The following is an 18,266-nucleotide window of genomic DNA, read 5'->3' on the forward strand; positions in this document are numbered from 1 at the left end:
GTGGTCACCTTGTTTTAAAGGAGCCTGATAGGGGGCCGCCGCCGCCTTTATGTCAGCATAATGGGGTGAAATGTGCTTGTTTTAAACATCTTACTTAGGTAGTTCTCTTTCAGCGATTAAGCCCGAGCACCTGTCCGAAGGAGGGGAGGTGGAATTAAAATCAATCAGGGTCACACAGCTGTGTGTGTGTGCGTGTGTGTCGGGGGTTCCTCCGCTTAAACCTGTGCGTATGAGGAAGGTTTGCGTTTGGGCAAATACCTTTTTGCTGAGGGCCACGCCGTCCTCGCAGTCCAGGACGGCACAGTCCACGTCCAGTGTGGCGAGCTTCCTCAGTTTCCGCTCGTCGTTGCCGGGACAGTACAGCACGGCTCTGCGGGGCACGTAGCGCAGCGGGGGGCTCGAAGAGTGATGGTGACCGCGGCATACTCGTGTGTAGAACTGCCAGGCTGACGGAAGGAGCCACAAACTGTCCCTGTCAACACACACACACACACACACACACACACACACACACACACACACACACACACACACACACACACACACACACACACACACACACACACACACACACACACACACACACACACACACACACACACACACACAGAGAGAGAGAGAAGAGGCAGGAGAATCAGTTGTGCACACAGGTTTGTATCACTACACCCCTCCCACCAACCTTTGGCTAATCTTATTTCTAAACGAACCGAGTCTTAACTAAAGTAAATGGTTACCCAGCTTCCTACTGCCCACACAACAGCCTCTAATATCAATACAAGACTGTGAAGAAAGAAGGGTTAGATCGCTGCCGGACCGTCCTGAAGGAGGCCTTTTACTCCAGAACCATTAACGGAGTGAAAGTCTGGAAACATTTCATTTAGGGAGTTCTGTTTGCCCCTCAGCTGCTCATTGAAGTGGATGAAGAGACGTTGACCTGTGCTTTGACACTCTTTGTTGAGGACAAACTCACCCAAACACAGAGCCACTCATATGCTAATGCTGCCACGGTTTACCATATTCAGCTGGATATGTAGGCAGGGCAGGAAGTGGAGGAGTGTGGGTGTCAGCAGTGGCTGCGGCTAAACCGCCGTAAATGTCATTTTGAGGGCGTTCTTGTAATTAAGCCATGAGTTGATAAGAACAGTTTGTATAATTTAATTACTAACTTGCTCGATAGGTACAACATCTCATATATTGATGACTGCCTCCTGATTAGATATATGAATCTGTAATCCAATAGCAAGCTGCTGTGCCACTGACTTTTGCTGCTTTTTAGTTTTTCTGCTTGTGCTGATCATCTAGAGTTGTCTTACAATTGCATAATAATAAATGTGCATCCAGTTATTGACATTTTAAGAGTGAAGCTAGGGAGCGAATGTCTGAAAAGGAGCATAACCTCATCTTTGCCGTGATGATCGACTCTTGACACGCACATGATCGCATCTTAGAGATCTACATGTACGACAATTAAATGTGTCAGGGGTCTGCGAGCACAGACAAACACACATTTAGAAAAGCATGTGGTGCCCCCACGCGTCCCACACACACGGCTGTGCACTCACAGTCACACACCGATAGTCACAATCATTGCACACGCCTTAATTATTTGTTCCGTCAATCTGGCCGCTGAGACAATTAGTTCTAATGAATATCTAGATGTGGCGGATCTGATACTGTATATCTGATGACGAACTCTCGCTGCGTTTCAGCATCCTCCACCTTCCTCCCCGTCCCTTAAGAGGGTTAGATACTGTCCTTCCTGGCCTGGGGAGGACAACGAGAAAGAGGGGGTTGAATTTTCCCCCTGTTCTTGTCTTTTGCTGTATGAAGGAGTTAGTCACTTCAATGGCTATTTAATCCCGTCAACACGCTTCCACATGCCCTCCAGTCTCAATCAGGTATAATCTGCACTGGGATGACATGGCTGTAGGCGGCGGTTTAAACTAATTCAGGTGCCTTCGAGCTCTTCCGGGTACATAAAAATCCCTGCAGGCCGTGGACTGTAACACTATTTCACAAAGGACTGGATTGGGGGGGGGGGGACATGGCAAAGGGTTGGAGGGCAAACGATGGCTTTCCACCGTAATCGTAAATCAGGGAGCCAGTGAAAATGGCGACCCGACAGTCATTTTGCGGACAAAAAAGCTACAGGGGGAGGCAGAAAAAGCAAACAGCAAAAATTAGAAAGGAAAATAGTGGGCTTGGAGGAGGAGGGGGCGGGAGAGCTGAGTGGCAGGGGGGCAAACGCAGGCTGTTGATACCTAAATGAAGTCGGGCTTTTGAGCGCACACTGCTCAGGGGGAAATGTTAAAAAGCCAGTCTAAGTGCCCACTTGAAAGGCAAATATTACAAAGTAAGTGGAGTACAAGGGGACGGTGGCTATAATTTAAGACTAGATTTCATTAGGAAAAAAAAGGGGGGAAAATTGAGAAAAGGAAGAGGGAGTGAAGGTCCCTTGATGTTGGCTACAGTCATCAGAGATAGAGAGGGATAAGACACGCGGAGCACAGGTCAGCCACATTAGCATTTTTCTCCTTTCATTCCAACATTCTACATTTCTCTGCTCCGTTTTTTTACCTCCGAGGGGGTTTGACTTTACAGTAAACTGGCGACTAAGAGATAAAGAAGTTGTGCTTTTTGTTTTAGTGTGAGGCAGAAAATATCAGCAGCAAGCACCTGAGACCTGGAACACACACTCAATTTCTAAAAGCGGTATAAAACACTTTTTGTATCATGGATTAAATAACAAATTACAATCTATAGAAAGAACCATAGTTTGTCCACAATCTTTCTAAGAGCTCAGACAGACAGAAAAAGAGACAGACTTGCCATTTGTTTACGAATGAAGTGGTAATACACACAGATACTTATCAGTCTGTTATGATTTTAATATCTACTAAATACCCAGTATTACCTTGCAAGGGTGCCGAGTGATTACACAATATTTTCCATTATTTTAAAACCTCACTTAATCTTGACAATTTACTGGCACAAATCCATTTAGTTTTAAGAAAAAGCTATTATATTGATCGATCATACAGTTGATTTACTGGGTTTTTAATCTGGTGCTGTTTTTAAGTGTTGAGGTTTAGGAATTGACAGATAAAATGTCAGAAAAATCTATTGGCTATTGAATATGAAAGAATTTAATATACTCATAAAACCTAAATGAAGAGCTTGTAAAGGCAGGCAGCCGTTCAAATCAGTTCCATTCTCCAACACACACATCATGACACTTAATCTGATTAACTCTATCTACAGCTGTGCACATCTGGCCAACACTTTGCCGTGTTACCATAAATGTTCTATATATTTAACAGTCCCCAAAGTGCTATACGCACCTATGTTACCAATTTGTTTTCCTCTTCCTCCTCTCGTGTCTTTATTATGATAACAGAGCTCTGTGTGGCTACGTTAGCAGCTATAAAGTGGTGGGACCCGGCCACAGCCGCTGCATTTACTGGCCTGGGATCAGATGGAAGTGCGTGTTAGTGGGTTTATATGGTGCGGCGCGGCGCTGGTTCTCATTAGCAGACCAAGGCCCGGTGGCACTGAAAGGCGGGAGGGACCAGGGGAGGACAGCGGAGTGGAATGTGGTGAGAGGTGCATACCATTGTGTTCCAGAAGCACTTTTTCCACTGCACGCTGACTCCTTCTCAGGCTGTAAAGAGCCCTACCAAACTGGACGTATCCGAGCCCCAGAAGCACCCAGGAGAGGGCAGGCTGGACATGGGTTTAAGTGAGGAGCATTGTCCAGACTATAAATTGCAAGCAGTCCATTTATAATTGGAGTAAGGACACCTGGCCAACTCTCCCTTGTTCTCAGATTAAGCACTGCATCTGCACACAATCCTATCCAGACTTTCACCTCATCTGACTATACAGAGTGTTCCAATCCTTCATGCTGCCTGAGCTAAATTTTAACATGCAGATTTGCGTCTGTCGTCTTCCGCCGCCAATGTCTTGGACAAAGCAGCGCGCCGGCACAGAAGTATCAACTGATCTTCAATCCGACAGGATAGCCTGTGATGATCTGACACTCGCCGTCAGTGTCTCTGTAGTATCTCGCAACAATGGGTCCACCTTGAGCCACGCGTCCTTCAGTGGCGCGTCTTATCTACACCACTCAGACAAGCGTGACACCAGCGTACACCTGTGGCATATTCAGCTCCTGTTCTCCCAAGTTCTCGCCTTATCTCGTAAATCCTCTGTCGTGACATGTAGAGGCGGCTGCGATGGTGTATCTCGGGTGTAGCGGTGTCGCAATGAAATGCCAAAGCGTGAACTTCGGCGTCTGGCTCTATGCTCACCCCTCGCAACAGGAAGTAAGGTTGTAACCATAACGCTTCTTAATAAACATTCAGTTTGACATAAGAGCTATGACATATGATCAAGCTGCTGTTGATTATGCTCTGTCAGTCAATATTGTGTTATGATGAAGCTGTAGTAATTGGTTCATGATCACTGTTTCATGTAACTCTACTGGCCTCCACCTGGTAGCACGATAACCTAATTCAGCTGGCAAAATTCATCCTAGCGCTCGAATTATAGCAGATAACAGAGTTCCACTCCCTGACAACAGCCTCCCTCTCAATATGTAGATTTCTACAATTATCTCCAGCATGGTTGTGCAGTCAGAAGCTGTGTCTAAAATGCACAAAATTAAAGATCTGTGTTTCTACCCCATGATAATCAGCTGCTTTTTAATATGCAAACTACATTCTAGGGTCTGTGGTGTTTAAGATTCCAGATTAAATTTGGCGAAAAATAAATAAAGATGAATAAAGGCTAGGAGAGGAAATCGATGCTGTGATGCATAAATAGAGCCTCCATCTGCAGGGCAAGCTGTCCGTGTGTGTGTGTGTGTGTGTGTGTGTGTGTGAAATAAAATGGTCTAAAAATAATCAGTATTTACCTAGTTTCATGTCTGTGTTTCATGTTCCTGTCTGACACGTTTTCATTGTATTTACACTGAAAGGGAGGGTTGAGGCGTTCAGTACACAGGTACTCCTCACAGCGTGATGCGAGATGTGTGCTTTTCACACCGCCGCAGGTCCGAGGACACAACTGGACGGCGGAGAAATGCCGAGAAAATTAACCAGAGACGCCCGAGACAGGGAGAGGACGGAATCAAACATTTTCTTTCTCGTCTCTGGCCCCCCTGCTTCCTTTGCTTACCCTCGAGCAAGCTCCGGCTCGGTGTGAGCGATCCGTTTTCTTTCAGATTATCAGATGGCGGCGCACTGACTCTGCTAACATTTTGATGATGATGGATGATGGCTGGACGACACCTCTTTGTAACGTGCCCATTGTGTTTGCAAACAAGAGACAGAATGAGCCAGAACAGCCTCCTAGATTCAATCTGCTGTGAGTTGTGCAAACAGCCCGGTCCCTCTTGGTAACTACTGAAGACGAGCATTATAGACGGCTATACAGTAGATCCATATGCATGTCAGATTGGATTACGCAACTCTTCTCAGTCACACACTAAGATGCTCGATGTTTAAAATAATTAACCTTTACTTGACAATTACCCTAAAATATTCCTTAATGAACCTTTGCTAATGATGAATGTTCCATACCATCCCATCAACAACACTCATGCCCGCCCCCCTCCCCTCTCTTGTCCCAACACAATGATGATGAAGCCATTATCAGTCATCTTCTCCAACCAATGTCTGTCTACATGTAATCCCTCTCAAAGTCCCCCGGCTTTCTCCCCCGGCTCACAATGCCCTCATGCGCAGCCTCGCCGTGATACCCAGAGATGACAGCCCCGCCATTCCTCCCTCTCCTCACCCTCGCACAACGTTGGAGGAACGGAGAGGTCTTCATCTGGTCTCAGTCCCAGGAGAAGACAGAAAGGTAGAGCTACTGCGATCATTTGCAGGGGTGACACTTTCTGTGACCTGTAGTTGCCACTCTCTCTCTCTCTCTCTCTCTCTCTCTCTCTCACTCTCTCTCTCTGTCTGTCTGCATGTCTCTCTCTCTTGCACTCTCTTTCTCTCTCTGTCTCAGTAGATGTGATCTAGTCAGACAAGCTCATTTGTGTGCGGTAAAGGCCAACATTATTTCAAGAAGCAAATATTACAATAACCATGAATGAATGTGATACTTTAGACAACGGTAACAAAATCAATGAATTTATCATTAAAAGTTAATTGAGGGGGTAGCTTGAAAAGGTCAAACAAGTCGTTCCATTCAAGAGGGGCATAAGGGGGTTAGCTTTTAACTTAGCATTTTTATTGACTCTGGCAAAACAAAATGAGCGGGCTCTGTAGGATTGTGCACTCCGCATTGGCCATTCAGGCCTTCAGAGCCCCATTGTAATACTTTGAAGAGAATGAAAGGAAACCCCACTGGTGGAAATGCAGTGGAACAGCCCCACAACAGGCCACAACTGTTCCCTTATGCATGAAAGGCAGGGACATAAAAGACAAGATGGACTTCTGAGGTAGGGCCAAAAACAAAGGCAACAAAAGTGCTGATCACGAGGGGATGACACAACTCGTCTCGGCAGAAGGAGCAGGGAGAAAAGAAGCCGGGGACAATGGCACTCCCGGCCAAATGACATGTTGAAGAATTGAAAAATCCACACAAGAAGTGTCTTCTCAATTCACTAAACCCACAAGAGCTGGGTGACTGTCGGCTGGACCCTGATCACACCGAGGGGGGTCGAGGCAATAACAGCCCAGAGCTTTTCTCCCTTTTGCTCTCCGTCTCTAACTTTCCCAAATCTTTCCCTGCTTTGGCAAACAACTTGGCAAGGGCAGAGAGGCACGATCTCGTCCACGCACACCAAACCGACACCAAACCAAACTTAATCAAAGCTCGGTTGGTTCCGCTCCCGCAGCTTCCGTTTTGATCTGTTGGCTGTGGCTGTTTCTGATCTGTTTCTGCTTGTGCCCTAAACACAATTATGCGACTGCCTAACCTCCATGGAAACAGGGAGGCAGACAAAAACGCTTTTGCACTCATTCTGTTTTTTCGTGACACTGTGTAATAGCTACTGGTATTCGATGAAGCCGAGCCAATGGTTCAGAAGTCATTCTAAATAACAACAGCGCTTCCTGCCAATTATCACTGGGTTGGCTTGGAGGCTGGGAATAACAGCAGCTTTTCATCTCACTTAGTTAGAAAAAACATATTTTGCTAAATAAGCAAGTGTGTGTGTGTGTGTTGTGTGTAAAACACTTCCTTATTTTACAAAATATGTCTTTGTATGGGTTGACATCTCAAATGGAGGGCTCGGCACCAGTTACAATGGAATCAGGACATTCTGTGCAACCAAGTTTGGAATTTTTGAGAAGTTCTGAGATGACCGTTGAAGAAATCTACTTTATTCCATATGAATAAATCCATACACGTAGACGTACAATTACGTGCATCCTCCACCGTCAACTCAGTGTGAGGCGTAGAGCAAAAGATATGCTGGCGTCTGAGTGGGCACAATGTATTCAGGCTTTAGAGGTTATGTATATAGTCCGGGCCTTTCATGTGTTGCATATGGAGAAGAATCTTCTTTTCTCACCAATAAAGGAGCCAGAGATTCCGCTTAAGGAAGAGCAGGAACTACTTGTTAAGTCAAATGCTGAACACTGCACTCCACAGGTGAAGGCCCTCCTCCATGTTAGCCCGAGGCCCATCTCAGAATGTTTCACACATACCCACGGGCCCTTTCACTGGCCATCACCCCGTCTGATTAATGGATCGATGTGGTAATTGATTAGTGAAGAGGAGGAGGGAGTAAGAACACAGGTCAAACGTCAATAATGTCCCCCTGACAAAAGGTGGCAGACGTAAAATGTACCAGTGATAGCCTGCAGCCAGACCTCTACCCATCAAAGCCCTGGCAGGGCTAACATAAAGGCCTCAGCCCATTCTCCGGTCTGCCCTTCCCTCCCTCCCCAGTGCTCCTTTTCTCTTGGTAATGCTGCCGGTTAAAGTGACAGGAACCATTCTGGGAGCTGCTTGTCAGCTCACCTTCATAAAACAAGCCGTAAAGCGGCAAATAACAGGCTTATATGACTTCATTATGCCGGCTATGCAGGATCACAGCCCTGGGCCGAGGGGCGAGGGGGGGGTCTCGCTAGTAGCGGAGAGGCGGGGAGAATGTTGGCAGGACTTGGATTTTGGTTCTCGTGGAGGTTAGTTGTCCCTTTGGCTGTCACCATGTCCATGTTTGTTCAGGATAGAGGAGCGCTTGACCCCTTCACCTTATATTCCCCCAAAATCCTAAAGTGGACAAACAAAGCAGGATGACACACACACAAATCTGTGTGACGGCTCAGTCTGAACACATTGCTACAGCGCTAATGTCCAAATCCCACTGGCTTTGACTCGCTGGCCTGGTACAATTAATCATCAGGAAAGCAAAAGCTGCATAAGTAAGCATGTTAGAAGGGACATGTTAACATCTTACATATGTTTCCTGTTTAGTATGTTTATGTTGTTTTCATTCACTCTGGTGGTTGCAATCTTCTAAATGTACAATTTCACACTCTGAGAACAAACAACTGAACCCAAACGCTATCAGTGATCGAGTATCTGAACGGTTAAATATTGGGAGAGGAGGAGACAAGGGACAGATGGAGCCTGCATCTGGGACAGTAAACCTTTGGCCGTGGCAGCGCTGGACGCGGGAGAGAGTCTCATTTATTTCATGCAAATATCTACGGGCCGTTTCACAACCTGACAGCGGGGGGTCGGGGGTGGGGGGGCTGTGAGGTGGTCAGTATCTCAGGTTTTGTCTCTGAAAAATATTTCCAACGTTTTTTTTCCAGACACGACACACACACACACACGGGTGCCCAGCGGAGACGTCAGCAGCAGAAGCAACCCCCCCGATATGCAAACGTGTGTGTGTGTGTGTGTGTGTGTGTGTGTGTGTGTGTGTGTGTGTGTGTGTGTGTGTGTGTGTGTGTCTGGCTCAGCCATACAGTGATGATTTGCATGGATATTCATCTGTGTCTTGGGGGAACAGTTTCAAATATTACGTATTACGTCATGCAAGCTACAAGAATAAAATGACAACCCGTCCCCTTTCTATGTGTATCCATCATCTGCCCTGATCCCGGTGTGTGTGTGTGTGTGTGTGTGTGTGTGTGTGTGTGTGTGTGTGTGTGTGTGTGTGTGTGTGTTGAGATCAGTCACTCCAGTGAGTCTGTGTCGCGGCAGTGCAGGCGCATCACTGTGATCATTGTACAGTTAATTGTCACTTCCATCAAGATCAGCGCTCTGTAAACATGCTAACCAGAGGAGCGGTGGGGGCACGCCTGCTCTCTGAGGGGAGGCTTCCCGCGTCAGAATTACAGTGCAGTGCCGTACGAAGCAGGCGATGGTGGGTCTACTTTCTCCCCCAAATGGTGTCACTGGGCCTGTTGTGATGGGAGCGGAGGGAGAAGGAGACGCGGGGAGCCAGGGAGGGTTGATTAGTGTTTACTCAGTAGCAGCATCTCGTCTCCAATAGGGAAGCTGAAAGATCAGCGTGCAGTGGGACCACACACACACACACACACACACACACACACACACACACACACACACACACACACACACACACACACACACACACACACACACACACACACACACACACACACACACACACACACACACACACACACACACACACACACACCAGCTGTAGGCTTTTACAGTAACTTGCTCCTTTTTATTGCCAATGTTTAGTCATTGACGAGCACTGTTACACCTATTGCCAAACCTTTCACAGCATTCAACACACACACACACACACACACACACACACACACACACACACACACACACACACACACACACACACACACACACACACACACACACACACACACACACACACACACACACACACACACACTATCTCTCTCTCTCTGAACTCTTAAACACACCATTACCAGCACTGATACTCCGTTGGCCATATCCCAGCATGAATCACTCTTCCCAGTCACCTTGCCTAGCCTTATGGGAAATGTAGTCTAAGCTAACACATGAATCACAATGCTACATTGCGTTTCCCTGAAGAAAATGGTTAAATTGTGCAGCGACTATTTCCATGACATCACTTTGAAAGGTTTGTAGCAAAAAGGTAATTTGTTCTTCTTTTGTTATTATTCTTCCATTCATTTCAGATATGGAAGTCAGTTTGTACTCTTTGTTCACAAAGGAAAAATAAATCAAACTCTTCATGTAATCAAACAGTCGTTATGCATTTAAGAAAAACAGAATTATTAAATGTATGATTAAAAAAATTTAACTATGAAGCTACTTAGTAATGCAGCCAACTAAGAGACTAGCTAAACTACAGCTTGACTACTTTAAATCATCAGGAGTAGCTTTCAGCTTAAAAAGCTACGATTCCAAAGTAGCTTCCGCCCACACTGCACATACAGTACATATGCTACTGTGGTTACAAGCCATGATGACTCAAACGTGGTGCCACCCAAACATATGGACACTCACGTGTAACCCAAATTTCACAAACACGGCGGCACACACACATTCAGGCATGCACGCAGACACACATACTGTATCCTGACTGTAAAACAGCGCTCCCATCTTGAGCCCCGTGGATCGCTGGGGCCATCTGACACTGTGGAGGCTGCATGCATTACCACTGGCAAGGTGGTTGCACTTTCCATCTCAGCAGTTTGCCCTCAGTGCAGTTACGTAACCCATCATGATATGAATACATTAACGGTATTAGTCTACCATGTCAACAGGTGAAAACGCTTCTGCCACGTCGGGTTTACATAACAAAAACGCTGCTGGGTGTCAAACAAAGACGCAATCGGTTCATTATCGAGTGCAACGCTGGCACGGAGGAGTCGGAGGGAAGCTTCAACATTAAATATAAGCAAAAGTCGCGCATCAGGAGGTGGGGGAGGAGTCAAGAAGGACGGCGTGGTGACTCCACAAGTGTCAAAGGTCCTCTGGTGGGGGAACACAGAGGAGCGAGACAAGGAGGTGGAGGACAATGAAGGCAGGGTGTAAAGCCTGGAGCGGACATACTGGACGAGTTTGAGGCGGAGACAGTGAGAGTCATAAATGTGCAGGCATGGCTACATGCACTAATTAACAAAATGTTCCCAGTAACATTATCTCTAAATCACTAGACGGGCCGATCTGGTGCGGGGCGTTGCCCGGGTGAGCTCTGGATATGGAGACGACGGGGAGAGAAGATCAGACGGCAGATCAGACTATTAGGATATTTGGCCTATGATGTGAAATGCTCTGTCTGGTCCTTGTGCGCCCACCCACCCAGGCCCAGACTCAAACACACACAGACAGACACACACACACGCCCAAAAAAAACCTCCTCGGACCTCGAAATCTGACAGATGGGTGGACTGGAAAGATCCACTCAGGAGACCAAAACATACTCAGGCTACTGTCTGACATTTGGATTTGGAGGGAAACTACAATCAGAGTAAAACAGGACAAAGAAAAAAGGGACATCTGTGACATTTTGTCTTATTTCCTCTCTTGTGGGACATGTCATGACTGTGCACAGAGTCCTTTGGATCATATTCCATTTAATTAACGGACCCCCCATACGTACACACATACACACAACATTCACACCCAGGCACAAAACTCCACATGCCTTCCTTGTAAATTGCCTGTGCCCCCAAGTGGTGAAAATGGCAACTGCAAGTGGTTTGACATGGCAGCACAGAATTAAAGCAGTTTTATGACACAAGAAAGAAAGAATAAACATAGCAAACGGCTAAGACCATGACATCACACACTGTACAAACCCTTCTTTCTGTAACGGAAAAATCTTTACATTGTGTAATCGCGGGAAGCTGCAAGGAAACGTCTCTCAAAGTGTCCATTATTGTTTTACACTTCAGTGCATTGACCACTCTACCTCAAAACATCATTTGTAACCCTGTTTCAGCATTGAACAGTTAGATTTTTTTTGGGGGGGAGGGAGGAATTCAAGCAATAAAGCTGATGCTCCCCATAGCCTTTCAATGACAGACGCTTCATTCTTTTAACCAACGGGGATGCCTTTTGCCCTCGACTTCTGCCCAGCCCCGAGCCTTTAATTAAGACTGGCTTAGGACCGATTGATCCTGACACACCAGGAAGTTTCTTGAAAATCAGACTGCCAAAACCGTGGAAGTATTATATAGGCCAAACCCCCACATGGCAACCACACAGCACCTCCAACCTCACATGAAAAAAGGATTGGACGCTGAAAGCTCTCTTAATCGGTCCATGAGATCTTTCATGAAGTATGCCTACACATTCTCCGTTAATCCCTGACCATATTAGCTGCAGCTTTGTGTTGTCTCCAGTCTATATTCTATACACAAATGAATGAGTGGTAATTACAAAAGTCAGTGTACACGTGCTTAAAAAGAACAGCCTGACTAAAAGGGACAAGTATTTCAATCATAATCATCCCTACGTACTATGTGAGGTTCTGATAATTATATGGTAGTTAGGGTGAAAAGCCTTTATGGGTGAAACCCTACCACAACATGCTCTACGCCACATCATTAAATCAACATTTCCTTTCAGCAAAAGCTGTGATGCAAAAAGAAAGCTGGGATCGTCACAGCTTTGTGTGCTGTGGGTGTTAGGCACCACATGGAGGGGATTCTTGTACTGGGTTTCACCGCAAAACACAGCCGCTCATGAGTCAGCGAGCTCGACCAGAGTGTGAAAGCACGACAAACACGACCTTCATTTCATGGTTTTACACAATTCTACGGGCTTCGAAATGAGGGAGGATCTCTCCACCGCGTAGATGAGCAGCTCTCATGCTAAAGGTTTAAGGATAGGTCAGAGAAATCCAGACCTTTAAACAAATATCCTTTTATCACCTGGTCCATTTTTCACAGACACCTGGCTGAAATTTTCAAAATCCCGATGGATGCAATTATAAGATGGCCTGCCCTTCGCAGCGTGAAAGGGGCTCTTCATGACATCCTGAAGGGCTTGGACATGTCCAAGAGGAGGAGTAATGTGTTGTGCTTCAGAGGAGAGGAGTTTAAAGTTAAAATTAAAGACTCTGACCGGCTGCAGGGCAAATCCAACCAACGGGCCAAGCTGGTACCTACAGGGGCGGACGAAGCGACGCAGCGCATTGGAAACTACCACCGATTTCATTCATTCTCTGTCACAAATTCCCAACATAAGTTTTGCATTATATGGTTCTAAAGGGCCATGGGCTTTATCGCAGGATATTACGTTAGTATGTACACTGCCTGTACATGATTAAATGGTTCATTAACTGCATATTAATAGGCAAGTAATAACAAAAATCTTGCTCATTGGACATTAGTCAGAAAGCTTATATCATTTTTCTAGCATTAGTTTGGTTATTAAAAAACCATTATCGTGGTATCTTCTGGTTAAAATGGTAATGGTTTACATTTCTAAAGAAAGACTACAGATAGACTACTGATTACATCAATGTGCTATAGACTGAACACAGTGTCCGGATCACAGCGGGTGTTACACTTTCATTCTCGCTCAAAGATTGTTACACCAGCTATATATAACAAACCTAATCAGGGCGGATTAATACACGGTACATTCAGAAACATAAACAAAGAGACGACCGCAGTGTGGAAAGTGACAGGACCCTACCTTGGCCTATTTCCCTGTTAAAGGTGTGGTGGGAGCGGGTGTGGGCAATAACCAGTGCCCCTTCCTTCCCCTACTGGGAGGATCATGGAAACTTATCATATTTTCAACTTGGTTTTGACACAAACATGTTTGAGGATCAGATCGAGGTGACGTCATAGAAGCAGCTAAAATTAAGTGATTTGACCTGAATATTGTTATGGGTACAGTTATGCAGGAACCCGAGGTCGAGTCGACTTGAAAGTTAAAAAACATAATGCTCAGTTATTAAAGGCAGCATTATAACAGCATTAAATTGTATAAGAAGTCACTGTTCATAAGATTACTGGATTAATACATCTTGTAAAATTAGAGGTATTGATACCAATGTTCGGGTGCGAATAGTCAAATGTTAATTATGGGGATTGCACATAGATTTGTGCATCTAAGTTGCATTACGTTGCCGAGAGAAACACTGAAAAAGGCAAAACTGGCAAAAGCATCATCACATCACAGTGACTCTATCAGGGCTAGAGCAAAGCCCAGACAGCATAAGCAGGTACAGGTACAGGAAGTCATTAAGAAGATTCCATTTGGAGTTAGTAAAGGGCTTCCTGAACAGAGTGCAGAATGGGTGTTGGCATATTGTTGCTGGAAATGCCTGCTGATTGACACGGGGCATGGAGGTTGACTGGCGGCACACTGTTTGGGCTGGAGTGTAACGGAACAGCTTTTGTAGTGTTTTGGCGGACAAAAAAAAACGCTCACTGATACGCATATAGCACCGACATTCTGAATCTTATGACAAACATTTCCAAAGTGTAGATATTCAAGATAGAGACTGAAGTTGAAAAGTGAAGAAAGTCAAAGAGCTAACCAACTTCAGTCCAGCAGCTTGCCGCTGGCTTTGTGTCTCTCTTGATGTCCTGTAGTAAAGTTGGACTTCAAAAGGGCCTTATCGCTTTCACATTCTCTCTGAAGAGAACAAAGTAATGGAGACCGGATGTGCGGGCCTACTCTAGGTTAGGGCCGACACAAGGAGAGGAGTGAAGGAACGCTTTGAATGTGGCCTTGTAAAGGGAAGAACTCCTGTATAGGCCTCCTGACCTTCCCACTCTACTTCCTTCCTGGGAAGTGATGGAATGCTGTGTCAGGTTTTATAAATTAGAAGGGACTGACGTTTCAACTTTCAATCAGCAGTCTGTTCATGTCATGTGACAAAAGAAAGAAGAATCCAATGAATAATAAAAATATAATAATCACAGCACATAATGAAACCGTGGTATGAAATTAGACACAAACTAACCGAGTCTAATCTTTTTCTTTCTCAGGAACGAGGCTTTAGGATCTACTTATAATAACATAAATCATATTCACTTCAAGCTGTCCAGAGGTATGATCTGTTAATGTCCACTTTTAGTTGTGATTATCGCTTAGGCACAAGGAAGGGGCAGCGTGCAGCAGCATAGGTGTATGTGTGTTGTGCTGTCTATTAAATGATTGGATGTGATGAGGGCTCTGGACTCCTGTGTTTACATAGCAGTGGATGTGTGTGTGTGGAGCAGATCACTGCTGCAGCCTCCAGTTTCATTGCCCTTCATTTAATTAGTTAGATATCATTTTAGATCAGCATGCACTCCACTTGTATCAACACCTGCTCCTCTAGTTGACTAGTAACAGTGGAGCAGGTGCCCGTCCATTAACCCCTGTAAAGACTAGTCTACAGCATGAATCCCATTGATCAGACTGCCAGATAACACTGCTTTTACTACATGTATTGCTCCCTTTTTTACAGCCTGAAAAGTGACATGCACTGCACACTATCAGCTAGTCCAACTTTTATCTGCGGTTAAGACAACAATGAACATTTAAGCTGAAGAGAATTAATGCAGATTGTATCCAGCAGAAGGCAACAACAAATGAACATTACACTCTTTAGGGGAGAGGAGTAGAACTGCAGGATCACATTTTTGGATTTTGTTCACCTTGGGCTCAAATCATAGAGAAAGGATTTGAAATCTGAAAGACATTTAGCAGTCAAATATTTGGTTTTCCTCTCCTTGCCGTCCTCCTGTATCTCTCCTGTTCTCTTCCCTGCATCCATGCGACACTAAGTCGGCAGAAGACGAGGTCCCACTTTGACTGTGGCTGCATCCTGTATTTTCCAATTATCACCTTTTAAAGGCCAGCTGGGTGCATTCCAAACCATCGGGGGGCAATTCCATTTGCACTGCTCGGAGACAAAGTCATACCCAAGTACTTTCATGCTAAACTTCATTACAGATATAGTAGGAGGATGTTAGCAGCTAGAACCGCACCAGTATAGACCACCTACAGCCCCACAAGACATAATACACTGCAAAAAAATAAAAAAGTGATCTTTTTTTCCTTTTGCATTCCATTATGTTCAACCTTCAGACAGAGAGAAATAGAGATTTAAGTTGGGATAACGCGACGAGTTTACAATGCCTTGATAAGTTGGTGGTTTACCTTTTATAAACATGGCAGCAAGCTCAAACTTTCTCATCTCAGACCGATCAATGTCCTCTCCTGTGAGAGTGCTGCCCATTTTATATTTACATCATATTATGCCGATTTTTTTCTTCTCTTTTTGCTAAACGCCATTTTTAATCAGCTCGAGGAATATTTTACATTTATCTTACTAAGGTCAATTTCTTTTTCCCATTGAAACTTCCACAAATCAAAGGGGTTCTTCCCTGCATTGAAATAGCCATTGTGTGTGTGTGAGTGTGTAGGGGTAGGGGCAGGGGGAGTAAGTGTTCCATTGGCTTTACACATTAATGAACACTGTCTCCTCTGCCTGCCTTTAGGCTGTCTTTCCTAATACTGAGCTGTTCACTGGTGTAAACCTGTGTTTGATTTCTCCTCTCCTCTCCCTCTCTGACTGCATATAGCAGCATTTAGCTGTGAATTAATTTTCATGTTTGGATATACCCTGCTGAGGTGTGATGCTAGTGGTGCATAATCAAAATCTGCAACACTACATATGGGGAGACAGGCCTTGTGGGTATTTTCACAGCGCAAACTCTGTAACTGGGCGGGGGAAGAAACACTGGGCGCAGAGACACGAGGACATGGCAGCTCCTGGGCAGTGGAACACCACATCAAACAGAGCACGAGTCAACAATGGGCCATTTACCACAAAAGACTATATCTAAATGTTTTGCCTTCTTGAACGAAACAGGGTAGAGGGTACCTAATGTATTGTGGTGTGCAGCTGTGTGTGTGTGTGTGTGTGTGTGTGTGTGTGTGTGTGTGTGTGTGTGTGTGTGTGTGTGTGTGTGTGTGTGTGTGTGTGTGTGTGTGTGTGTGTGTGTGTGTGTGTGTGTGTGTGTGTGTGTGTGTGTGTGTGTGTGCAGGACTCTAGCCATGGGACAAGACACGCACCCACAGCCACAGCTCAAACACCAGCAGCCCCTAACACGGTGTGTCTAATGCTCCTATTTAGGGTCTGAGGTGCAGCGGTGCGTGGCCTCAGGTTTTTGGGAGGGGAGCGTGGATAGCACCTAGCCTGACAGCTGCGGCCCCAAACGGGAGACAAAAGCCCAAGGAAGTAGCGCATCATCGAAGATGGGACAAAAAGCCACGGCAATTAGCTTGTGGTCTGCTCCGATGCTGCTGTCTGATTCAGGGTTTAGCCCACTTTTCATGGTGAATATGCCAAAAAAGCAAAGTGAGGACTAACGCAGGCCTGAACCGGATGGACAATCTTTAAATGAACTCCATATTCGGGGACTGGTGATACATTTAGATCAAAAGCCTGGACAGTAACAACAAATTCATAATAGACCACATTTCAAACAAACACAAACAGAGAGAACATAAGCCACCTTTTGTGCATCAGTCTTTTCATTTGAGTTTATTTGTAATCCTTTGATAGGAGGGAGTCTCTTTGTCAATCGCGTACATCAAAGATGAACCAACTTACCATGCTGCTTGTGTTTGTGTGTCTACGCGTGCATGCCTGTATGCTATTCTTTAATCGCACAGCAAGGAAACATGTTTTTAATCTATTGAATTAATAAGCTTAGGTAGCAGGCTGCTGGGTATACAAATGAAACGGCCAGGATGGTAGATGACACGTCTGTGATTCCAGAGTCTTCAGAGTAAAACCTGCTTTGTATTTGATCAACAGCTAATGGAATGTGCGAGCAAAATAGACTACCAGGGACAATTACGCCAACACAAACAATCCATACACTAAACTGCATGTTTATGCTGTAAAGCTGCATCACAACTATTACAAATTATCTGCTACATTTTGAGATTTGCCATTTAAATATACATGCATTTGCCATTTTATGAAAACAATTATATTATTACCATACGCAGATGTGCCTTTAGTCAAATCCATATTTGTTACCTCGGCTATTAAGTGATAATTGGGCCTAGATGAGAATTTAAACTCTTGAAAGATGTGTTTGATCTGAACGTGTGTTCCCAGATGGCACAGTTACTGCAATTTAAAGGCCCATCAACGCTTTGCTCTACTGCATCTGAGGCTTCAAAGTGCATTTCTCTTGACCACCGCCAAATACAAATATTGCGTAGCATTAGGAACGTGCGGTGACAGACACATCTGGTGCTGCGATTGAAACACAGTGTGAACTTTCGACAGAAAAATGTTTTTTATGCTTTTATGACAGTAGTAGATCTGAGTATGG

The 18,266-nt window shown here is 45.1% G+C and overlaps 1 protein-coding gene across 1 annotated transcript in view; it reads right to left on the reverse strand.

Moving 5' to 3' along the window:
- clybl (citrate lyase beta like) overlaps positions 1-18,266 on the reverse strand; it is a 51,802-nt gene that overhangs the window by 22,501 nt on the left and 11,035 nt on the right. The window contains exon 2 of the mRNA XM_076165648.1: positions 259-472. Coding sequence (XP_076021763.1) covers positions 259-472 — 214 coding nt within the window. The remainder of the gene's footprint in view (positions 1-258; positions 473-18,266) is intronic.

This window comes from Genypterus blacodes, unplaced genomic scaffold, assembly GCF_046128005.1.
Source record: "Genypterus blacodes isolate CSIRO-AG114 ecotype Tasmania unplaced genomic scaffold, CSIRO-AGI_Gbla_v1 ptg000148l_1, whole genome shotgun sequence".
Taxonomy (NCBI): domain Eukaryota; kingdom Metazoa; phylum Chordata; class Actinopteri; order Ophidiiformes; family Ophidiidae; genus Genypterus; species Genypterus blacodes.